General features: G+C 35.2%; 3 protein-coding genes across 5 annotated transcripts in view; 1 reads left to right on the forward strand and 2 right to left on the reverse strand.

The window, feature by feature from the left end:
- The window catches only part of nubp2 (nucleotide binding protein 2 (MinD homolog, E. coli)), an 8,701-nt gene extending 8,059 nt beyond the window's left edge, over nucleotides 1-642 (forward strand). Inside the window, exon 7 of the mRNA XM_056450566.1 lies at nucleotides 337-642. Within this exon, the coding sequence (XP_056306541.1) occupies nucleotides 337-473 (137 nt within the window). The 3' untranslated portion in view covers nucleotides 474-642. The remainder of the gene's footprint in view (nucleotides 1-336) is intronic.
- Nucleotides 643-2,838: 2,196 nt separating this feature from the next.
- On the reverse strand, nucleotides 2,839-15,509 carry atp6v0cb (ATPase H+ transporting V0 subunit cb). Its single transcript, XM_056450925.1, has 3 exons — nucleotides 15,255-15,509; nucleotides 6,685-6,868; nucleotides 2,839-4,888 (listed from the first exon to the last, which is right to left on the reverse strand). The coding sequence occupies exons 1-3, from the start codon at nucleotides 15,325-15,327 to the stop codon at nucleotides 4,684-4,686; spliced, it is 462 nt and encodes a 153-aa protein (XP_056306900.1). The 5' UTR covers nucleotides 15,328-15,509; the 3' UTR covers nucleotides 2,839-4,683.
- Nucleotides 15,510-17,589: 2,080 nt separating this feature from the next.
- tbc1d24 (TBC1 domain family, member 24) overlaps nucleotides 17,590-26,531 on the reverse strand; it is a 35,666-nt gene continuing 26,724 nt past the window's right edge. For all 3 annotated transcript variants that reach the window (XM_056450618.1, XM_056450619.1, XM_056450620.1), the window contains exon 7: nucleotides 17,590-21,170. In XM_056450618.1, the coding sequence (XP_056306593.1) occupies nucleotides 21,016-21,170 (155 nt within the window). In that variant the 3' untranslated portion in view covers nucleotides 17,590-21,015. The remainder of the gene's footprint in view (nucleotides 21,171-26,531) is intronic.

The raw sequence follows: 26,531 nt of genomic DNA on the forward strand, positions 1-26,531 counted from the left end.
TATATATATATATATATATATATATATATATATATATATATATATATATATATATATATATATATATATATATAATTCATTAATTCATTTGATTATTTTTTTTTTGTTTAATTTTATTTTCTGGTGGCCACATCCCACTTTTTTTTATTAAAGTATTTTAATTTATTATATTTTATTTAAAAAATAATAATTTCTAAAAAATATATTTAAAATACTTTTTATGTATAATTACTTATTTATTCATTCATTTATTTATTTAGTTGTATTATTATTTAATTGTATTCTCTGGTGGCCTCATCCCATATTATTATAAGCCTGAGCTGTTGTTGTCTGTAGGCTCAGTACCGCTGGATCCTCTGCTGACGGAGAGTTTAGAGGAGGGACGGGACTTTCTGCAGGCGTTTCCAGAGAGCAGCACATTCACAGCCATCAGTCACATCGCAAACACACTCCTCGACAGCCTGAACGCCTGAACACACAATATAGGACAGGAACTCAGATGATGCTTAATGGTGTTACCAGAGGATTTATATGTAAATGTTTTGGGTATTTTTCTGAATTTTGATCAATATTATATGTATTAAAGAAGAAATACAATGTTTTCATATTAATAAAACTTTCAATAAAAAACATACAAAGGAATATTTGCAGAAATGTCTGTGAACATGTACAAATACTTGTATTTATATAATACACCATGAAGTGTATTATAATGCATATACATTATAGTATTTACAACACTGTTAATGCATGCTCAAGCATACTGAAAACCTGTTATAAATACTGTAATATACCTCAGTGCTTACTACAGTAAACTGTGGTGTATTGTAGTAGAATATTCCCTATAGTTGTAGGCAACTACAGCATTTGGGTCATTTGTTTATTACTGTAGTTGTATTACTGGTGTAGAATCACCACAACAGATCAATTCAAGTACTTTACTACACAAAAACACTCGTTTTCACTATACATTTACTATAGTATTTTTCATATGGGCCAATAAGAAAATGCAGTAACTTACATTTTTGTTTTGCCTTGATGCTTTTTGGTGTTTTTTCACTACCTCGACAACGGGTCGTAACGCAATGCATTCTGGGTGTTTATGTCAGTAAGCTTATCAGCAATAAACTGTAAGAGCTCGTACTACAGGTGGTGGAGAAAATCATATGGAGATGTGTTCTTGCAGCAGCTTGTTGATTCGCTGTTAGTTACAGATAAACTCGTTGGTGCCCGGTTTACACTCCACCGTTGGATACAGAATATTATGGAATGCATATTATCAGCTTCTTAGACAGAACGAGCGTTTATAAATGAATATACTCGTTAGTCAATTTTATTCTGAGTGTTTGTGAGGTGTTTTTCAAAGGATATTACTATAAAACTGTCGTTTTCTCTGTTGTAATTTTCACGGGTTTAAATTGAGCGCTCCTGCGTTTGTCCACAATCATGGCCGACCGCAACTTGCCATGACGTAGGGATCATAGTTTAGCGTCCGTAACATATTTGTAAACGAAATTGGGGACTTGAAATCTTTAAAAATGCTACAGTATCCTGTTATCACCTGTTGGTCAGTCTGTTTAATAATATTTTTTTAGCTTAAAACAACAGACCAATGGGTCTGTCATTCACTAACCGTGTTTAACGTACACATACACGGAAGTTACTTGAAATCTCTACAAACGAACAGTAACCTACGTTACATAACTCAGATGGACTTCAGGAGCGGCATTTAGACATCTTGTTTACATTTTAAAAGTTATTTTATTAAGTATTACAAGTTTTTTTCGATGATATCGCACTTTTACGAATTATCCTGTCCGCACCAGTTGAAAACGCAACTGACGAAACCCTTATATAGACATTACATGGGCGTGTCCTATGCAAATGATCAAACCTCTTACGCTGGTTGGCTCGTTCAGAATTTTTAATTAAACTTCCTTCATTTTAATAGCGTCAGAGACAGTAGTGTTGCCAGATTGGGCGGTTTTGAAAAAGATTGTGCGGGTGTGAAATGACAGTCGGGTGGCCGGGTCTTTTTGCATTTCGGCGGGTTTTGGATAGTTTTTGGGCTGGAATCCGTCAGCTACATCTGGCAACACTGTTAGACAGTTCACTCAAAAATTAAAACTTGAAGTTAATTTACTTACCGTCAGGACATCCAAGATGAATCAGATATTTTCTTCAACAGATATATTTTCTTCTACAGAACATTTTAAGTTGAGTTTAGAAGAGTTTTAGCTTAAAACTGGGCCTTGGTCTTGTGTTTTATTAAATTCGATTTGCCAGTATGTTTCTTTTCTCTTCTTTTTGTGCCACAAAGCCATTTTTTACAGGTTTAGCCATCACTTTAAATACAATTAATTAATTAGAATGCTGTAAAGGATTACTTTTTAGTTTATTACACTTAAAATCATCATGAAAACTATTTTTTTACTTCCAATAAATATATTTTCTTCTATTTAAAGCATACTGATAATAGGATCTTATTCATAAAGTAATAAGAAACCACATAATTTGTCATGATAGCACCATAAAACTCAGGGCCTTTTGATAAACCAACAAATTGAAATACGGTTAATAAAAACAATGACTTGCATTTGTTGATATAACCAATAAATAATCCACATAATCATTAGTGAACAAGACCTAGTGTCAAATTGTAAGAATTGATGCAATTTCCACAACAAATAACTCAGTTTAAAAGGTGTAATTCTGCTGCAGTAAATCTATTAGTGCTACTATAGTGAATTATTATCAAGGTGAAGGCTGAAAACTGCAAATACACACAGCTGAACACACTCACACGATGACAATAAAAGCACCGGGAACACAAGCATATGGAAATGACACTTGTGAGACCCACCAAGGGGCACACGCACACCTTTAATACAACCAAACATCAGATTTACACAGGAAACAACCAGAAATACACACATCAAGCTGAAACACTCCTCAACAACTGCACAACCCCGGCCAGTGCAGGTCTATTCTTATATATATATATATATTTCTGCATATATATATTAATGTTTATATAAATAACAATTCAAAGGATCTGAGGAGCTTCAAGTACATTTTCAATGAACAATATTGTTCTCAATAAATAAAACCAGTGGAAAACAAAAATAAATAAAATGGACTCCATTCCACAGACAGCATTTCGTCAGTGCGCTTTTCCACTTTTCACACGAACACTTCTTTGACACCAATGTGGAGATGTATTTTTAAAAAACTCCCCAAATCACGTGACAGGAAGAGACAGGACGCTGCTCATGCGTTTCCTCTCGAGCGTGACGGGAACGCGTGATTGGCTAACAGACTTATAGGCGGGAGGGAACAAACAGAGAAAGATCTATCACGTTATTATTATTATTATTATATATTTTTAGTGCTGGGCAAAAATGAATCGTGATTATTAATCGCATCTGAAATAAACGTGACATAATTTAAGTGTATGTGCTGTATATATTTATCATGCATATATAAACACACACATGAACGTATGTATTAGAGAAAATGTTTGTTTATATTTAGATGAGACAAATTGAAATTTCTATGCAACACATTTGTTTTCAACCCAGGCTCATTCTGAAAACGTAGTCCCGTGGACGTTTCTGGAGACCGCGAAATACGTAGCCGGGGGTACGTACGGCTGCATTTCATTTTTAAGCGAACGCTGCGGGGCGGTGTGACGCCGTTCCCTTCGGCGCTTGCCGGCCTGCCAGCCGGCCGCTCGCCTCCTTGTGGAGGGCTTTCACGCTGCAACCAGTTTGTCCGGTTAGGTCTTTGTGTACTTTGGCGGACTCGTGGCGCAGAGAGGGGCTGACCACGACGACGACGACCGGGTTCGAGTCCGGGGAAGAGCGGTTCCAGAAATCAGGTAAGAAAACAAAAACAAAATCCAAAAAATGAAGCGAACAAGTTCGTCACAGGGTGAGAGTGTGGTCAAAATCCGAAAACGTGGTAAAAATCAGACGAGGGCTTTTCTTTTTCTGGACGGCTTTTGTGAATCGTCGTTGGTTGGGTTTAGGAACGGAGGAGGGTGGGTCAGCCGATTGGCCGGTCGCACGGTCAATCATTCTTTCATCCAGGCAGACAGGCGGAAAGCCGTTCGACAGCGGCCTCTAGCGGGTTTACGCGAGAACGGCGCGCGAAATAGCGCGCACAGCGGCCTCTCGCGCATTCGCGAAAACAAAAACTGCAAAAATACGTACCTCCTGGGACGTATTTCACGGCCTCCAGAAACGTCCACGAGACTACGTTCTCAGAATGAGCCTGGGTTGTTTGTTTTGTATAGTTTTGTCTTTATGTATGTATGCGTGTGTCACTTATATATAATAAATATACATAACACACACACATATATTATGTCAAAGCCATCTTTTATCGTAGATGCGATTAATCCCGATTAATCCCAGCGCTAATATATTTTTTTCTTCACAGACACACGACAAAATCACTATATACCGCATTTACAAGAAATCAAAACTATCAAACTGGGACGACTGTACACTTTCAGAGATATCACCAAAACGCAAAGCCTGTAATAATGCGCAGGGTTGTTTTCCCGCTTCTCAATTCATCTAATTTTCACTTTAGTTTAAGGTATTATTATTATTATATTTCATTATTATCATTTTTTTGTTGTTGACGGTCCGGCAGCGGCGCATGCTGACTGCTGGTTTATTTGGTTGAGAGGATCAGGGCTACGATGAGGCCGTAGAGACCCAGGACTTCAGCGAAGATCAGAATGAGGATCATGCCCACGAAGAGACGTGGCTGCTGGGCGGTGCCACGAACGCCCGCGTCGCCCACGATGCCGATGGCGAAACCGGCTGCCAGCCCGCTCAGACCCACACTCAGGCCTGCGCCCAGATGCAGGAAACTCCTGACACGCAATTAAAAAACCAGACATAACATCATTAAACAAATAGAAAATTTGATACAAAATTATAATAATTATTAAATATCTATATAATAAATTATGAATCATTAAATAAACAAAGAAAAATGTTGGTATAAAACTAAAATAATTATAATAGTTATTATATAAAAAATATAATTAAAAATAAAATTAATCATGAATCATTAAATAAAGAAGAAAAAAAAATAAATATAATAATTATTAAAATAAAAATATGTAATTAATCATGAATCATTAAATAAAAGAAAAAATATATAAAAATAAAATAATTATAATAGTTATTATATAAAAAATACAATTAAAAATAAAATTAATCATGAATCATTAAATAAAGAAAGAAAAAAATACATAAATATAATTATTGTAATAATTATTAAAATAAAAATATATAATGAATCATGAATCATTATATAAAAGAAGAAAAATTCAATAAAAATAAAATTATTTCAATAGTTATTATATAAAAATAATTAAAAATAAAATGAATCATTAAACATAGAAATATATATAATTATACTAATATATATAATTATAATGATAATAAGTATAAAAAATCTATGTAATAAATCATGAATGTTGAAATAAATGTATATAAAAATAAAATATTTATAATAATTATTAAAATAAAAATATATAATTATAAATTAATCATGAATCTATAAAATTAATCATGAAATTATAAAATTAATCATGAATCATTTAACATTCAGACATAAATCATTAAATAAACAAAAAAAGACAAATAATTAAATAAAATGATTATAATAATTAATACAATTTAAAATATATATAATTAAAAACAAAATGAATCATTAAATAAACTAATTTTAAAAACATAACAAAAAATAATAAAATAGTAATTATTAAAATATATAATTAAAAATGAATCATGGATCCTTTAATAAACAAACAAACGTATGTTAAAAAATAATAAAATAAATATAATAAAAATATATTACTAAATAAACAAATTTATGTATAAAAATAATACAATATTTAAAATTAATATTCAAATATAAATTAAATGATATGCATTGTGTTATATAGTGTTAATAATGCATTATATCAATTTTTAAAATATTTGAATGGCTATTTCATGGCATATTTTCATGGGTTTAGGGTTGGGGTAGGGGTTGTTGCTAAAAGGGATATGGCTGTGGCTGGAAGTTAACAAAAACTAGGTACACTACCGGTCATGTTTTTTGTTATAATGAAAATGATTCTGTTCATCAAGGTGGCATTTATTAAATGTAGTGCAATAACATTTCTCATTTTTACCATTTTTTGATTTTATAAATGCAGCCTTGGTGAGCAGGAAAAGCTTAATTTAAAACATTTGAAAATCCTACTGACCCCAAACTTTTGACCGCTGGTGTATATTATTTATTAAATTACCCATTAATTGTATTTTATTAACGCCTACCCCAAACCTAAACCCAACCATCACAGTAATGTGAAAATATTAAGTAATGTCATACAGTGACACAAAAAATATGCTATATTGACGTGAGTATCAGCAGCTGTATCCCTTCTAGACTTTACCCCCACCAAACGCAGAAGGATTACCTTGCTGGATTAATTATTCACTTTAAGAATAACATCGTAAGCTACCTAAATAAACATTGGACATTTTGATTTCAAGTGTGTTTTTCCTTGAAGTGTTTTACATGTATTTGTTTTCGGTAAGTGTTTAAATAACTAAAATAGTTTTAGTTGTCGTTCATAAAATCGCAGCGGCAGTGTTTGTGTGCGGGACTCACTTGTACAGAGTGATCTTGTCTGAAATGCTGTTAGCGATCAGCACGGCCACCACCAGCCCGTATATAGCAATGATTCCCGCCATGACCACAGGAATGATGGACTTCATGATCAGCTCCGGACGCATCACAGACATGGCGGCGATTCCTGTGCCGCTTTTCGCCGTGCCGTATGCCGCGCCCAACGCTGCACACACACACACACACACACACACACAGGTTGCATTACTCTGCATGTTTGCAATGAAAATATGAATCCCACATTATACGATTTCCCAATAAACGCACACTCAAGTCTGATAGTTAAAGATGACCTATTATGCCCCTTTATACAAGATAGATAATGTCCCTAGTGCAGTGTTTCCCAACCCTGTTCCTGGAGGCACACCAACAGTACATATTTTGGATGTCTCCCTTTTCTGACCCATTAACTTCAGGTGTTGGAGTCTCTTCTGATGTTATGATAAGATGATTCAGGTGTGTTTGATTAGGGAGAGGTTGAAAATGTGTACTGTTGGTGTGCCTTCAGGAACAGGGTTGGGAAACACTGCCCTTGTGTGTATGTGTGTGTGTGTGTGTGTGAAGTTTCAGCTTAAAATACAACACAAACTATGTTTTATAACTCTCTGAAGCTAACTCTTTTAGGCTTTGATGCTAATTGTGGCATTTTGGCAAATGTCGCTTTAAATTCAAATGAGATACAAAAGAGGGCGGAGCTACAAATGCCTGTGTGCCTGAATAGTGGCAGATTCAAATCAGGACTAATGTTCTCTGTGTGAAAAATTGAAAATGTGTGCGTCTGTGTGTCAGAATCCTCTAAACTCCACATTTATAATCCTCTCAGTCGCTGACAGACGGAGCTTCTTACTCAGGGCTGTTTATGCTAATGAGGGAGAGATCATCACTAATGGGCGGGGCTTTCCACTCATTGTCAAATGTCAATCAAAGTGTTTCTGAGTGTGATTTTACATTTTTGTATTCATTTTTACCATTAGAGCCTGGTTATAGTCACACACTGCTGCCACACAACTGTGTTTAACCCTCTTAGAAATGTGATTTTCGCATAATAGGTTCCCTTTAAATCTTTACACTAGTCGCTTCCATTATAAAACTCATTAGCAACATCATAAAGATGTATAATTTCCTTAAAAACCAGCAACGATGATGGAGAATTATTAGGATATTTTGGATTAATATCTGAACGCAGCTTGTGTCTTTTGAGTGAGGAGTGTGATTCAGAAGTGTGAGTGAGCTGCAGTTTTACACTCCTCAAGACTGAGCGCCTGTGAAAATCCTACAAAACCTGCCGTCGCTAGGGTGTTTTCAGAACACTGCCGATTGGTTGCTAGGGCATTTCTGTGCCACTCTGCAAGGTTTCCATTTGTTATTGCATCCGAAGTCTCTTTAAGGCAAGTCATTTCACTCTTTGAAACGCCTCTTGGGCAGTATGCTTGGGCATGAATGAATGGGGAAACATCGAATTTTCCAAAACTAATTGCCAAGCTTACGACTACACTGCATATTTGGAATCACCAATAAAATGAAGCAACAGCTGTCTCTAATCAAAAACACCTGAATCAACCCATCAGAACATTAGAAGAGACTCCAAAACCGGAAATGAATGGGTCAGATGAGGGAGACATCCCAAATATGTACTGTTGGTGTGCCTCCAGGAACAAGCTTGGGAAACACTGGGCTAATTTAATCTCAATATATGCTCATTCAATGCCATTTAATTTGAATATCAGGTACAGTACATACAATACAATGCTATAATCTCTAAAACCAACACCATAAACTATACGTAAATAAACTGCATTAATATTAAATAAATATTAACTTTATATAATAAACATTTAAAGTTAAAATTAACTAAATTAAAAACAATAATACATAATATTTGTCATAAATTTATTATTATTTATTACTATTATTATATCTCATGTGATATTGACAATAGAAATACACCATGGATTTAAACATATTAATACATCAAGTTAAAGGAACTGAATTCAGATCCAAACTGGCAATATTTAGTGTTGGTCATGTGTGGTTATAAGTGTTAATTCTGTAGACCTACACACACACACACTCGCTGCAGCACATTACAGCCTGTTCATCCAGGAATCTTAGTCTAATCTTCATTTCCGGGATTAAAGGGTAACTCTACTGAAATACCAGCAGCTTTAACCACGATTACAACTACTACCAGAAGACAGTCACTCAAACTAGCCAATAACAGTGTGTGTGTGTGTGCGTGACAGATGGGCCCGTGCGATGAAGAGCAGAATCAATCCTTCAGCGTGCAGATGGACACTGTCCAAACACACACACTACTGAGTGAAGACCAGCTCTACCTGCTCTGAGAACAGCACACACACACACACACACACACTCACAGTAAAGCCAGCTAAAACAGTCGGATACTGAATGAATGATGTCCACGTTTACAGAGCAGGACTGTGACAAGAGCATTCATGATGATGCAGTTAAAATCATTATATTTTTATAGAACAATAAAAAAACAAGCTTATAGGCTCGACTAGTTTTATAGTGAATTTAACAGTAATTTTTGCATTAAAGTGTTGTTGAAGCTTTGTATGATTTGCACCTTATAACTAGGCCCACAGGAATCTGAGTGCGCAGAATTCAGCAGATTTCCACAGATTTTTAGCCCATCGTTAATTAATTCTGTTTATTTACTTGAGTAAATGTGTGTAAATCTATATTTATTCAGTTTTTAAATTAATTACAGTAATATTATTGACTAATATGAAAATGTTCATTTATGTACAATGCAGTTTGTACAGTAATATTTTCTGTCTTTTAGTAGAGATATTATATGAGAGATTTGCTTTGTTTACCAAATAAAGTGAATCTAATTGGATTTGCGTTTTAAACAAATAAATAAAGTTAAAAAGGTATTATTTTTATTTCATATATTAAGGTTTTAGTTATGATACTGCCAAAATAATTCAGCAGAAATTCGCAGATTTTTACCAAAATTCTCTGCAGAAATAGCAAAAAACCGTCTGCAGATTCCGTCTGGACCTACTCATAACTTATGTATATTTATATGTATAAATCTGTACATACAATTCAACATCCAGAGCTTTTTGTCTAATTGCATCTCTGTTTAATGTTTGTTGTACTTTCTCATATTTATTTTCGTGTTGTCACTTTATGTACACTGGACGTTTCTGTAGCCCAAACAAATTCCTTGTGTGTGGAAGCACACTTGGCAATAAAACCGATTCTGATTCTGATTTCAGTTGAGCTGCTGTTTTTACTATTCACATATTCGCTTTCTGGACTTTGAATGTCCGTGATCCTTGCTGTCTGTGGGGGGTCAGAGAGCTCTCTGATTTCATCTAAAATATATTAATTTGTGTTCCAAACATGAAAGAAGCTCTCTGGTTTTGTAACAACATGATGGTGGGTAATTAATAACAGAATTTTCTTTTTTGGGTGAACTAACCCTTTAAGCAATAACCCAAAAATCAAATGTGCACTTTTGCAACACGCACAAAGAGAATTCTTGTTTTTAAATCTTCCAAGATATTTTGATAATGCCTAAAAATCTCAAAAAAGTCAGCATAAAACGTTACATTATCTAATTAAGATAAACGTTAATTCTTGTCCTTATCATTACATACATCCAGTTGAAACAGTTTCTGAAATGTAGGGCAGTGCATGATTTGGAAACTGATTGGACTGCTGGAAGATGGGCAGTGCTAAGAAAAAATGGAGGAAGATTTGAATGCCAGTTTGTACTCAGTTGTGCAGGATTACTGTCTACCTGAATCACAATCGGCACACACATGCAGAATGTTTCCAGATGCACAATAATGATGAGAATGAGTGGATACATTTTATTGACAGAATATCATATTCTTTCGAACCATTGACTCAGAAACGTGATACGCACTGATAGCCCCACCCTAAATGATGGATAGCCCTTAGTAAAGGACTGATAATCCACATTAAAGAATATATAACCCCGACCTAAAGGACTGATAGTCCCACCTTGAAGGATTGATAGCCCTGCCCTAAAGGACTGATAGACCTGCCCTAAATAACTGAAAACCCTTCCTAAAGGATTAATAACCCCTCCCTAAATAATTGATAGCTCCACCCTAAAGGACATATAGCTTCTCTCTAAAGGACAAATAACCCTGCCCTAAATGACTTACAGCTCCGCCCTAAAAGACTGATAGCTCCTCCTTAAAAGACTGATAACTTTGTCCTAAAGGACAGATAGCCCTGCCCTAAAATACTGATAACCCCACCCTAAAGTGATAAATCCCTCCCTAGAGAACTGTTAGCTCAGCCCTAAAGACTCATAACCCCGCCTTAAAGGACTAATAGCTCCTGCTTAAAGGACTGTTAACCCTGCCCTAATTGACTGATAGCTCCGCCTTAAAGAACTGATAACCCCACCCTAAAGGACTGATAGCTCCACCCTAAAGGACTGATAGCTCCACCCTAAAGGACTGATAGCACCACCCTAAAAGACTGTTAGCTCCTGCTTAAAGGACTAATAACCCTGCCCTAAAAGATTGATAACTCTGCCCTAAAGGACTGATAGCTCTACCCTAAAGGACTGATAGCTCCACCCTAAAGGACTGATAGCTCCACCCTAAAGAATTGATAACTCCACCCTAAATGATTGATAGCCCTGCCCTAAAGGACTGATAGCTCCACCCTAAAGGACTGATAGCACCACCCTAAAGGATTGCTAGCCCTGCCCTAAAGGACTGATAGATCCACCCTAACGGACTAATAGCTCCAACCTAAAGGACTGATAGCTCCACCCTAATGGACTGATAGCTCCACCCTAATGGACTGATAGCTCCACCCTAATGGACTGATAGCTCCACCCTAATGGACTGATAGCTCCACCCTAAAGGATTGATAGCCCTGCCCTAAAGGACTGATAGCTCCACCCTAAAGGACTGATAGCTCCACCCTAAAAAAATTATAGCCCTGCCCTAAAGGACTGATAGCTCCACCCTAAAGGACTGATAGCTCCACCCTAAAGAATTTATAGCCCTGCCCTAAAGGATTGATAGCTCCACCCTAAAGGATTGATAGCCCTGCCCTAAAGGACTGATAGCTCCACCCTAAAGGACTGATAGCTCCACCCTAAAGAATGTATAGCCCTGCCCTAAAGGACTGATAGCTCCACCCTAAAGGACTGATAGCTCAACCCTAAAGGACTGATAGCTCCACCCTAAAGAATTTATAGCCCTGCCCTAAAGGATTGATAGCTCCACCCTAAAGGATTGACAGCTCAACCCTAAAGGACTGATAGCTCCACCCTAAAGAATTTATAGCCCTGCCCTAAAGGATTGATAGCTCCACCCTAAAGGATTGACAGCTCCACCCTAAAGAATTTATAGCCCTGCCCTAAAGGACTGATAGCTCCACCCTAAAGGACTGATAGCTCCACCCTAAGAATTTCAGCCCTAAAGACATTCAAGTGAAGAAAATTCATTTCGATGGAGAAGGGAAGGTTTATAGTGTTTGATTAAAGATTCTGAGGGCAAGTTAATAGTTAAAAAAATAAAGTTTACAGATAAATTTCTTAAAAACAAGCACCACTTTATACATATTAAAATAAGTAAAGTAAATTTTGATTTCATGCCAACTTCAAGTACTAACCTGTACAGACAGTTGACCTCACGACAAGCCTACCCTAGCAAGCACTGTGTTCTGCTATATAACTAGCTTCACTAAACATGCTCATTCATATAGTACACGCATCCTAAGAGACTTACAAATGAGAGTACGCAGACTGAGCTGAGATGTGATGCCAAGTCAGGAGAGATGTGTCAGATGAAAGACCGCAACATTTCTAATTAGCTTCAGCTCTTCACAGTCGCATCACAAATAATGCATGTTCATCACGCCGGTTAGTCACAACACTCATCAAATGACTTATTTCGCAAGTAAATATTGTAGTGTAGATCAGATCCAATGACAATGATACGCAACTGATAGTATTTAATGTGGAAGCCAGGAAGATCAACACAATGCTCTACATTTGTGGATACAGTAGTAATGCATCCACAAGGGAACGGGTCATGCACTGTAAATGCACTTTTAAGCGTATCTCTAAGCTATAAAAACAACAGCATACTTTAAAACAGCAAAATATGATCCTACTGTTATGTATTTGCATAAAAAAGTGCAAAGGCATTCAAAATTTTAGCTTTACATTGTTATGCATTTGTGAAAACAACAGGATGTACAATGTATGGGCGAAGAGGAGGGGCTAAATAGAGGAGGTCTTGGTGATGTCATCTAAAACAAGCAATTTATAAAGCCAAACTCCTGTTTCTAAGGAATAACACATATTTTTTGCACAATAAAGGCTTGTTTGCACCAACAAAAATCAAATATGTTAAAAAAAATGTATGATTGGGGTTTAAAAATATAATGTAGGAATCCACATCGTAATTATAACAAAGGCACATATCAATTATACTGACGTTTCTCCTGCTGATGAATGATAAAAACATTGAAAAATAATCAAAATCCATTTAACTTTAATCCATTTAAAATTTAAAGTAACAAAATTTACTTTCAGCATCACAGTCTGTCGGTTTTGACGATAATATTGTTAAATCCTATTGTGATAATATTGTTATTTAATATTATATATATATATATATATATATATATATATATATATATATATATATATATATATATATATATATATATATATATACATACATACAGGGTGGGACATTTATATGGATACACCATAATAAAATGGGAATGGTTGGTGATATTAACGTCCTGTGTGTGGCACATTAGTATATGTGAGGGGGCTTGTAAATAACTCATGAAAGAATAAAGTTATGTTAAAACCTAGCACACCATTGTTTTTTCTTGTGAAATTCCCAATAAATTTATTAAGGTTTATCCATATAAATGGCCCACCCTGTATATATATATATATACACTTCTACATCCAAACAGGACCAAGAATATGAATTCTGAATGTAAATACAACACAATTTTAATGCAGTGTTAATTTTTCATGAGCATCCGACAGCTTTATACTACATTTAACATCTAAATGAGCAAAATCCCTGAAACATATCAATAATAAAAGCTCCTTCTTCTCTACACTTCACGCTCAGGTTCAGGGGCAACACTAAAACTGGGAAGCGCAGCAATGAAAATCCTCTTCTTTTAATCACAAAAAGACACGCTGCTGTTTTCCAGGCACTCACTGCTGTGTCCATTAAGAAAGCAGTTCAATCTCAAATGAAATACATGGACAAAATGTCCTGGCGGAGCATTTGCTGACCTCTATTAATGAAAAAAATGCCACTGTGAGTATTTTAAACACACATAGCAGCTGCTGTATTAGTTTGTTTGCATTATCAAATAGATTATACACCGATAACAAGAGCAAACAGGCCTGAAGTATCGTCTGAGAATCAACAGCATGATGCCTCGTGCTGGAAATAAAAACAGATGCATTTGATTTGATGATCTCCCTCGCTACTGTAATTTGCACGTACACGTCAGCTCATCTGAGCATTGCACTATTCCCGACATAGAACCTAATAATTGAAATGGATTTTAATGGGATTATCAATTTAAAAATCCATCAGATGTGATGCTAAAGGAAGGTCTTATATCTTCTTTGATGGACCATACAGGTGCACACTGCATATTATCACTCATAGCAACATTGAGACTGTTTTAATTATCTAAATATATCAGAAAAGCTCACAGTTTGTCAAATAAACCAATGCATCATTAAATACGGCACCTTTATTATAATTATTAAGTGCACCACTGACAGGCTGCACCTCATCCTGTTAATCCAATCAAACATGAGTGATGATCAATACCTGTGAGGAAACAATCAGTTTAACCTTTGAAATAAAACTATTTTAACATGCTAAATAATCCCCTGCCATGCAAAAAGGTGTAATCTCTAAATCTACCCAAGCCAGGGAACGAATTTGATCCCATAGCTGGTTAAATCAAAGGCTGGTTTCATTAATATTCTGCAACATTTGATAACATGTAAATTAATATATTTAATATATCACAAGCAAAATATGATTATTTGAAATATAGCACCGATTCTAATAAATTCAACAGCATTTATTCGACAATATTATACAAGGTTTATGCGCATATAGATGTAATTGTGAAAAAGATTCATCTTAAATACTATGAAATGTGTTATAAATGTGCTATGAATGTTTTTATTACAACATTTCATAGAATAAGAGAGGAATAACGAAACCAGCACTGACAGGATTGGATTATAATTGTGCAGACATCATTTCTGATGACAGATATTAAGTTAACGATCCATAAATGTTTTTGTTTTATGATAGCCTTTACATATATAGATGTATGCAAAATAAATAAATATATAAATAGCACCAATGACATTCAGATATCACGAATATCCTGGCAACCTCTGGGATATAAGAATTGCATAGAACATATAATGATAAATATAATTACGTGCACATTCATTTAAGCATTTTGAATCATTTGTTAAAAATAAAATATATATTTTAAATAATTACCGCTGAAGACCATCGCTGCTGATGCGCCCATCACTGCGAAGAACGACGAATATTCAGGGCTTCCCGACGACATTATTCCTCTAATTTCACCTCAAAACCCAGTAACACCGAACTAACACTGTTGGACACGAGCGAATGAGTATAAACTAACGAGTATTTGTCTCTGAGGGTAAAGCTTTTGCTACGGAGCAATGATTTTAATAAACCCCGCTGAAATGATGGAAACTGCTCGTAACGGATCCCGTAGAATGAATCTGCGGTACAAAATGGCCGAAAACGTCACCTGACACACCGTGAAGAAAATCCCATCCGACTCCTGAAAGGGGGAGGAGATCGAAAAAAAACAGGGATGCGCTGGTATACTGCTTTTATTAAAGTCGGAGAACGAACATGACATGGATAAACATTGTGAAACAATTATAATGAAACATTTACGTGCAATGCTAACTGTAATTCAGAGGTTATAAGATATAGGGGCTCCCCCATTTGTAGTGAGTTTAGTGCGCTCCGCTGCGGGCTTTCCCTTTAATACTGAAGATGTTTAAATCCTTGGGATAAAAATCGTGCGTTTGTAATCTGGGTGTGAACACATTGGTTTCATTTCACATTGCTTGCACGTAAATTACTTTTATTTAAATCACTTCATACTCTGAAAATCACGGCAGCACGTATTATTACACTCGCTACACATATAACACTGGTTTCCCTTCAAAATAATGTCAAATAATGGCAATAATCCTCGTTTTAAATATTTTCTAAAGAGATCAGAAGGTTTTATGCATTATGTAACTTATAATACATTGTTTCCTAGATAAATTTGGAACCTGTGCACAAAAATATATCAGCATGCGCCATTTATGTATAATATAAATACCGAATTGTATGAATAATACATTAACTTAATATTTTCCTCACTGTGAGCTTTTTGACATGACGACGTACTGTTTGTAAGGGTTTAGGATTACTGTTTACACTGCATTCGATGATATATTATTAAGAAAACTCAATTGGTCTTTTAAACGTTTTCCAGTGCCTCTAATATAGCCCTCAGATGATCTACAACACAGTATAATGTAGCTTCCTTTTCATATAAGTGATATTATGTCACCCACGCAGTAAAGTGATGCAGCGGATGAGGATTCCCGAGATGAAGGTCATTCTGGCCAGTGACGTCAAGCGCAGGCCACGCCCACCGGTCCATGTCAGCAAGAATTTAAAGATACTCAAAAACATCTGAATTAACTTGAGATAAAGCAGGGTGAGGTATTTATTAGATGGTTTGTTTAATGTACGTTTTATTCCAAGTCAATAACGCATCAAATAATGAATCAAGTATATTTAAATGTAAATAATCGTGTGTAATTATGGCATATTTATGTCAGCATGGTGGACACGGTTGTTCAGGACACATGAGGGAAGATCAATTAGTCTGGTCTCATTTAGCCAAAGGGGAAATCTGCATTATAAAAGGTCAAATGGCTGGCACGCGTATGATTGGGAATTTCTCAGTGATTTTAGCGTATTGTGGTAAAGAAGATGCTTTTACTGATTAATCTGAGAGCCTTTTTACCTTATTTCATCGGTCAACTTTGGTTGTTTTCATTCATTCATGAATTTTCCTTCAGCTTTGTCCCTTTATTCATCAGGGTTTGCCACAGCAGAATGAACCGCCAACTATTCTAGCATGTTTTAAACAGCGGATGCCCTTCCAGCTGCAACCTAGTAGTGGGAAACCTTTGGTTGTTTTGTGTTTTATTAATAAAAATGTATTCTATTAAATTACAGTGATACAACTATAGTTTTGATACGACACTAATATTGAAGAGATTTATTAACAGGGATTTTCTCAAATGAGTACGCTGCAAAACATTTTTGGTATTGCTTTTAGTCCAAATATCTAAAAATCCTTAAATCAAGAAGCATTTTGGAGTCAAGCAAAACATACCGTCTTGTTTTAAGAAATAATACATCAAAATTAAAGTTAGTTTTCCTTAAAACAAGCAAAATAATCTTGTTTTTCCATCTGACACAAGATTAATTTGCTTGTTTTAGTTAAAAACTTGCTTAATTTCCACATATTTCTTTCTTAAAACAAGACAATATTTTATGTTCATGTAAAAAAAGCTGTTTGACTTCTTAACGTTCAGATTTAGACTAAAAACAAGACAAAAAAAATCAAAGAAAAGCATGTTTGTAGTGTATTTTCTGCATATGATTAAATTTATTGCAAAATTATTTAATCATACATATTATTTACCATAGATTTCTATGCCTTTTAAACAAATTCAGTGCAACAACAGACAATAACAAAGCTCATAAAGCAAATACATTGTAATGACAGCTTGCACAGTTTTTTATTCTTCACTTGAAGAGCAAATAGAAAGGAAAAACAAGATCACTACACGTTTGACACTATAATTTAGGGTTATTACCCATGTTTTTGCATGTTTAAGACTTTATACACACATACACACACACACAGAATGAGCTGAATAATACCCAAACACGCACTTGATATGGAAAAACATCACAATGCACACGTACATCAAACAAACAGTCGTTCATCAAAGCTCTACTTCAAAGATATGAAACATCCTTACTGAAATGCATAGAAACCAAATCATATGATTATTGATATCACTTCATAGATGACTACCTAACATTACGCAAATTAAAACGAGTGCAAAGGAAAAATAGGATCAATCATAAAACGTAATACTTCCCACTTAAAATAGTGCTGATTATGTCTTCATATAACGAGCGCAGAGCATTGAACGATTAACAGAAACACTGGATCATTGCAATTCAACCTGTGCATATTTAACATCGATGCTTAGATTAATAATAAAAATAAACATTATGCGGGGTCCTTCGGGATTTGGACGGAATGATATGATCAATTACATTCAATGAGATGAGTTTAAATGAAAACGAGCAATCAAAGACGTACTGTAGGTGACCTCTTTCCTTCAGTACACATTACACTGATAGTTCATCCACAGACTGTACATTTACAGTTTATTTACTCTCCATCAGGCTATTGAAGACGTACATGACTTTCTTTCTTCAGCAAAACAGAGGATTTTTAGCTGAATCTGTGGTTCTTGGCGATTCCTATAAAGTCATTGGTGACCTGTTATTGAGATAAAGAATTAACACGTACAATTAAGTTCAATCCCTGTGATACACTGAGATAAATACACGAAATTAAAGCAAATAATGTTCAATTTCTTGCACAGATTGATCTTTTTTGTTTTGTGAAATATCAGTGTGTCATAAGGAGCCACAAGGTTTGATTTGGACTTAATTGTGTGTGTTTATTTTTAATCTTAATATCAGGTCACCATTGACTTGCATTATATGAATCGCACACACAAACACAAAGAGATTCAGCTAAAAATCTTCTTTAATGTTCAGCTGAGGAAGATGAGAAGTCATCTACATCTTCAATGGCGTGAGGGGTGAGTAAATTAACTGTGCATTTTCATTTTAGGATGAACTATCCCTTTAAAAAGTGATTTTTAGCTGAAACTGTGGTTCTTTGGTGATGCATACAATCAAAGATGACACATTGAGAGCTTATGAAGTGAAAAGATAATGATTGTTTGGCTTTATAAGACCTCAGTGTCTCATCTGGAATTATAATTAATATAGTATTTTTTTTTGTTTTAGATATGAATTTAATTTAGCCTGTTTGTGTGTGCTCATATGCACTGTTTACACTGAAAACATATTCACTTACCTAATTTTCAGCTTGATTCTAGTCCAAATATCCAAAAATTATTACAATCAAGAAGCATTTTCGAGACAAGTAAATAAAATGTTGCTTTTTTTTTTAGAAATAATACATCAAAATTAAGTGGGATTTTCATTAAAACTAGCAAAACAATCATGTTTTTTCTTTAAACTAAGTTTATTGAATAAATCTATGGGTAAAAGAGCTTTTATGTTTAAGGGTCTAACAGATTGCAATAATTTACCTGCGAACATTCGATCCATTACATCATTTAAGGTCTTTAAGCAAACTTTGTTATCATATTTCACTTTGGATTGTACTTGTTTTTCCTGAGGATGTTATTATGTATTTGGTGATTGATTCACTGATCTGATTATGGTTTTTATATGTAATTCAGTCACACATACACGTATGTATGTATACTGCTTCATCCCCCCCTCACCCCCTTTTTATGTCATGTTTTTGAATGTTGTGTAAGTTTTGTTTTGTCCTTTGGTGTTATTATTATGTGATTGTGATTAATTGTGGGACCCCCTTGAAAATGAGATGGTACATCTCAAGGGGTTTATCCCTATGCATAAATATCAATACTGTACTTGTTTTAAGGAAAAACTCACTTCATTTTGACTTCTAAAAACAAAACAATACTGTTTACTTGTCCAGAAAATGCCTCGATTTATGAATTTGTAGATATTTGGACTAAAAACCAGACAAAAACTCTGAGTAAGAAAATCAGTTTTTGTAGTGTAAACAATGTCAGACTTTGAGAGTAAAAAACATGCAAACAGGCAAAACAAACTTAGTAGCAGTAGCACCAGATGCTACACTGAGATCTTAAAAAAGAAAATCAATGTACTTACATTATATGAATCAAAGACCACAGTTTCAATCTTCTTACATGTTCTTCTGAAGAAAAAAGTCACCTTTTTAACATTGGAGACATCAGAGATTGATTAAAATGAACAGAAAATGTGTAATATTCTTCAGTAAACTCCCCTTTTAAGCCTCAACCACAGCTCCCAAATCAAACATGCACATTCAAACTCTTCTTGTCTGCAATCATGAATATGCATAATATGCAAATGAGATCTGACATCTACAATAAACGTTCTCAATCTATTCTTGACAAAACAGCAAACTTATAGCTACAAAAAAAATGGAATATAGTGCACACGCCTATTTGTTTCACTAATGTTATGTTTAATTTAACCTGTGTGTTTTCTTTGTGTGCTTTAAGCAGCTTGACAGACCTGATCATTCATTTTAGTATATGAAAGTCATGCGGGTTTGGAGGATAATGAGTAAATCATGAGATAATTATTCATTTCTGATTTTTAAAGAACACTGGAATGCCATTTAAGCACATTGAATGCCCTGGAAATACATGTTTAGTTGAGTTTTTGACTTGAGGTCTGTTTTTTATGATCCTCCTAACACAAGAATCTGGAAATCAAATGTTTTTTTCCAATTGGCACAAAGCTGCATGCAAAAATGAAGGAAATTTGGAAGAAAAAGAACCATTTTTGATCACTTTTGGTACAAATATATATATCATACATATGGAAACATATATATATTAAAGAGATAGTCCACCCAAAAATTAATCTTCATTTACTTATTCGAAACATATTCCAGTTTCTTCCTTCTTTTAAACCAAAAAGAAGATATTTAGAAAAATGCTGACATTCTTTGACCTCTATAGTATTATTTTTCAACTATGGAATGCTCCAGCATTCTTCAAAATATCTTCTTTTGTGTTCAATAGAATAAAGAAACTTCCACATTAGGCAGAATGAGGTAATTATCCCTTTGGGTAACACAAACACAGGTTTTTCATCTGATATGAACAGAATCCGACTAAACCTTGATATAATTTGTACGGATAAACATACACAATAAACAGTAATCTTGACTGGAGCTCAGATGGGATCTTTTAGTGCATCGTATCTTCATTAACACCTACATGAATGGACGTTTATATCATAACACAGCAGATCTTACAGCCTCAGCATCCACCAGCCTTTCTTATGAAGCCATGGCGTCTTTAAAGCCCCAGACTTCAAGCAGGGCGATCTGGAAACTCTCGGCACACAGCGGCGGGTTGTCAAATGTCAGACAGCGCTCGGTTCGGCCGTGGTTCAGCTCAGAGTCGATGTACAGAGCGTTTCCGTCACCTCCGCCTTCAAAAACAACAAAACACATCCATTGGGATACTGTACTGTATATGACTTTTAACTGTATATTTGCCAGCTCAGGTGCTTAAAGTACACATGACATCAAAACTAAACATATTGATTTTGTTAGCTCACATTGCTAGTTTTGCAGTGAACAGTTAATCAGTGCATGTCATTACGAAAAAATTAATGAGTTTGCCTTTGTAATCTTTAATTAAAATCTGAAAATGCACTTCCTGTTTGTTTTCAGTTAAATCCTTCAGAGGTATTGGGCGGGGCTAACATACTTAACATAATTAACCACGCCCCTTCAGCTGAAATGGCAAGGAGGAGTCTGTTAGGTTGTAATAACTCTCCCCAAACCCTTTTCCAGATCTTTCTGAATGAAATGCCTACTTTACAACATCCAATCAGCTCACAGTAGAAAAAAACAAGGCACGCCCACTGTTTTCTCATTTACAGGGCTTCTGCAGGTTTCATAAAGCCAAATTTAAGACTTCTAAGACCATTAAGAATTACATTTTAGACTTATACAGGGCTAAGATTTTTTTCTAATGGCCTGGTATTATCGTGATGAATCCTTTAATTGTTTTTAGTTTTTTTTTCATGATATTTAATGTAATTTGAGGAATTTGCTGTAAAAATATCTGTTGTGAATTGTATGTCCTTGCAATATAAAAAATAAGGTTTTATTAAGATTTATTGTTGGTCTCTAGATGGATGTCGGGCCAAATTAAGTAGCTTAACTAAGACAAAGCAAACTTAAGACCTGTTAAAAACAATTTAAGACATACAACACCATATGTCAGTCAATTTAAAACCTTTTAAGGCCTTAAAATTTAGGTTTTGAAATTTAAGACATTTTACGACTTTAAGACCCTGCAGACACTCTGATTTAATATTCCATTTCTCTTGGAAGTGCGTCACAATAAGAAAAAAAAACGGTTGCAGTTTCTGGTTCATGCGGTCTTAAAGGTGAATACATCATGCCATTATAAAATTTGATTGTCTTTCATCATGTTTTATACTTTAATTTGGTTATTAAAGTATATGAACTGAAAGTTGCTGTGTGTTGATGCACTTTCAACTGAAACTGAATATTAAGTAGTGGGCGTGGCTTTCTTTTGCGCATCATTCTTTCATAGCAAATTTAACAGCAAGAGAGGGTTGTTGCTAGAAGGGATACAGCTGCAGCCAGATGTTAAAAAGAACTAGATATTAAAGTTTGAGGACAAACTTTATGGTGGCTTGAAAAGCCGAGTCTGAATTAGCATGTTACTAGCCTGAATTAGCAAGTAACTAGCATGATTCTAACATAAATTAGCATGTAACTAGCATGATTTTAGCATGAATTAGCATGTTACTAGCATGTTTCTAGCATGAATTAGCATGATTCTAGCATGTTACTAGCATGTTTCTAGCATGAGTTAGCATGTTACTAGCATGTTTCTAGCATGAATTAGCATGTTACTAGCATGATTCTAGCATGCATTAGCATGTTACTAGCATGTTTCTAGCATGAATTAGCATGTTACTAGCATGTTTCTAGCATGATTTAGCATGTTATTAGCATGCTTCTAGCATGAATTAGCATGTTTCTAGCATGAATTAGCATGTTATTAGCATGATTCTAGCATGAATTAGCATGTTACTAGCATGATTCTAGCATGAATTAGCATGTTACTAGCATGTTTCTAGCATGAATTAGCATGTTACTAGCATGATTCTAGCATGAATTAGCATGAATTAGCATGTTACTAGCATGATTCTAGCATGAATTAGCATGTTATTAGCATGATTCTAGCATGTTACTAGCATGATTCTAGCATGAATTAGCATGTTACTAGCATGATTCTAGCATGAATTAGCATGTTACTAGCATGATTCTAGCATGTAACTAGCATGATTCTAGCATGAATTAGCATGTTACTAGCATGTTTCTAGCATGAATTAGCATGTTACTAGCATGATTCTAGCATGAATTAGCATATTACTAGCATGATTCTAGCATGAATTAGCATGTTACTAGCATGTTTCTAGCATGATCTAGCATGATTCTAGCATGAATTAGCATGTTACTAGCATGTTTCTAGCATGAATTAGCATGTTACTAGCATGATTCTAGCATGAATTAGCATGTTATTAGCATGATTCTAGCATGAATTAGCATGTTACTAGCATGATTCTAGCATGAATTAGCATGTTACTAGCATGATTCTAGCATGAATTAGCATGATTCTAGCATGGATTAGCATGTAACTAGCATGATTCTAGCATGAATTAGCATGTTACTAGCATGTTTCTAGCATGAATTAGCATGTTACTAGCATGATTCTAGCATGAATTAGCATGTTACTAGCATGATTCTAGCATGGATTAGCATGTAACTAGCATGTTTCTAGTATGAATTAGCATGTTACTAGCATGTTTCTAGCATGAATTAGCATGTTGTTAGCATGATTCTAGCATGAATTAGCATGTTTTTAGCATCATTCTAGCATGAATTAGCATGTTACTAGCATGATTCTAGCATTAATTAGCATGTAACTAGCATGATTATAGCATGAAGTCAGCTTGTTTCTAGCATGAATTAGCATGTAGTTAGCATGATTCTAGCATGAATTAGCATGTTACTAGCATGACTAGCATGTCACTATCGTGTTGCTAGCACCTTTCTAGCAAGATTAGCATGTCAGTAGGAAGTTTAAACTGTTAGCATGTGTTAGAAAAGCTTGTCACAGTCTCTGGGACAGTTGCTAGGGTGCTGAAATTGGTTGCTAGGGAGTGGCTAGTAAGTTTAAAGGTAATCAGTGATTGGCTGCTGGCTAGACTGAGTTGAATGAGGCCAGACTCTAGTCTGTAGGACAGTCTGATGCAGAGTTATAAGCTTACAAAGGTTGATCCAATGTTAAGTAAATGGGAGTCTTTTACAATGGAAGTCTATGGGACAGTTGCTAGGGTGCTGTAAGTGGTTGCTAGGGAGTGGCTAGTAAGTTAAAAAGTAATCAGTTATTGGCTGCTGGCTAGACTGAGTTAAATGAGTCCAGTTAGAAGTCTGTAGGACAGTCTGATGCAGAGTTATGAGCTCACAAAGTTTGACCCAATGTTAAGTCAATGGGACTTTGGGATTTTTCTGGGTCGTTTTTCGGAAAACCCAAGGTCGGATCAGTTAGAAAAGATATAGCAACCCGAGTCAGACCAGTTCGAAGGTTTGACGAAAGTTTGAAGTATGTAGCTTGAAAGGCCTAGGAGGAGATACACTTAGAAATTAGTCTCAGAAGAAGAAGAAGAAGAAGAAGAAGAATAATAAGTTTAAGATAGATAACAGTATGCTGGCTTTTCAAGCCACCATAATAACTAGATATTAAAGTTTGAGGACAAACTTTATGGTGGCTTGAAAAGCCGAGTCTGAATTAGCATTTTTTTAGCATGAATTAGCAAGTAACTAGCATGATTCTAACATAAATTAGCATGTAACTAGCATGATTCTAGCATGAATTAGCATGTTACTAGCATGTTTCTAGCATGAATTAGCATGTTACTAGCATGTTTCTAGCATGAATTAGCATGATTCTAGCATGAATTAGCATGTTACTAGCATGTTTCTAGCATGCGTTAGCATGTTACCAGCATGTTTCTAGCATGAATTAGCATGTTACTAGCATGATTCTAGCATGAATTAGCATGTTACTAGCATGTTTCTAGCATGAATTAGCATGTTACTAGCATGTTTCTAGCATGATTTAGCATGTTATTAGCATGATTCTAGCATGAATTAGCATGTTTCTAGCATGAATTAGCATGTTATTAGCATGATTCTAGCATGAATTAGCATGTTACTAGCATGATTCTAGCATGAATTAGCATGTTACTAGCATGTTTCTAGCATGAATTAGCATGTTACTAGCATGATTCTAGCATGAATTAGCATGTTATTAGCATGATTCTAGCATGAATTAGCATGTTATTAGCATGATTCTAGCATGAATTAGCATGTTACTAGCATGATTCTAGCATGAATTAGCATGTTACTAGCATGTTTCTAGCATGAATTAGCGTGTTACTAGCATGATTCTAGCATGAATTAGCATGTTACTAGCATGTTTCTAGCATGAATTAGCATGTTACTAGCATGATTCTAGCATGAATTAGCATGTTACTAGCATGATTCTAGCATGAATTAGCATGTTACTAGCATGATTCTAGCATGAATTAGCATGTTACTAGCATGATTCTAGCATGGATTAGCATGTTACTAGCATGATTCTAGCATGAATTAGCATGTTACTAGCATGATTCTAGCATGAATTAGCATGTTACTAGCATGATTCTAGCATGTTACTAGCATGTTTCTAGCATGGATTAGCATGTTACTAGCATGTTTCTAGCATGAATTAGCATGTTGTTAGCATGATTCTAGCATGAATTAGCATGTTTCTAGCATGAATTAGCATGTAACTAGCATGATTCTAGCATTAATTAGCATGTTACTAGCATGATTCTAGCATGAATCAGCTTGTTTCTAGCATGAATTAGCATGTTGTTAGCATGATTCTAGCATGAATTAGCATGTTACTAGCATGACTAGCATGTCACTATCGTGTTGCTAGCACCTTTCTAGCAAGCTTAACATGTCAGTAGGATGTTAAAACTGTTAGCGTGTGTTAGAATAGCTAGTCACAGTCTCTGGGACAGTTGCTAGGGTGCTGAAATTGGTTGCTAGGGAGTGGCTAGTAAGTTTAAAGGTAATCAGTGATTGGCTGCTGGCTAGACTGAGTTGAATGAGGCTAGACTCTAGTCTGTAGGACAGTCTGATGCAGAGTTATGAGCTCACAAAGGTTGATCCAATGTTAAGTAAATGGGAGTCTTTTACAATGGAAGTCTATGGGACAGTTGCTAGGGTGCTGTAAGTGGTTGCTAGGGAGTGGCTAGTAAGTTAAAAAGTCATCAGTTATTGGCTGCTGGCTAGACTGAGTTAAATGAGTCCAGTTAGAAGTCTGTAGAACAGTCTGATGCAGAGTTATGAGCTCACAAAGTTTGACCCAATGTTAAGTCAATGGGACTTTTGGGATTTTTCTGGGTCGTTTTTCGGAAAACCCAAGGTCGGATCAGTTAGAAAAGATATAGCAACCCGAGTCAGACCAGTTTGAAGGTTTGACGAAAGTTTGAAGTATGTAGCTTGAAAGGCCTAGGAGGAGATACACTTAGAAATTAGTCTCAGAAGAAGAAGAAGAATAACTAGATATTAAAGTTTGAGGACAAACTTTATGGTGGCTTGAAAAGCCGAGTCTAAAAGTTTGAAGTCGTTTTAAAGTGTAAATAACTGAAGCAGTTTTTATGAAGTTTGAAACAGTCGTCATAGATAAG

This window comes from Danio aesculapii, chromosome 24, assembly GCF_903798145.1.
Source record: "Danio aesculapii chromosome 24, fDanAes4.1, whole genome shotgun sequence".
Lineage (NCBI taxonomy): Eukaryota > Metazoa > Chordata > Actinopteri > Cypriniformes > Danionidae > Danio > Danio aesculapii.

Coding starts and splice junctions, on each gene's coding strand:
- atp6v0cb (XM_056450925.1), bottom strand. CDS start 15,327: ATGTCGTCGGGAAGCCCTGAATATTCGTCGTTCTTCGCAGTGATGGGC. Junction 6,869..15,254: donor AGCAGCGATGGTCTTCAGCG/GTAATTATTTAA, acceptor GTGTGTGTGCAG/CGTTGGGCGCGGCATACGGC. Junction 4,889..6,684: donor GACAAGATCACTCTGTACAA/GTGAGTCCCGCA, acceptor ATTGCGTGTCAG/GAGTTTCCTGCATCTGGGCG.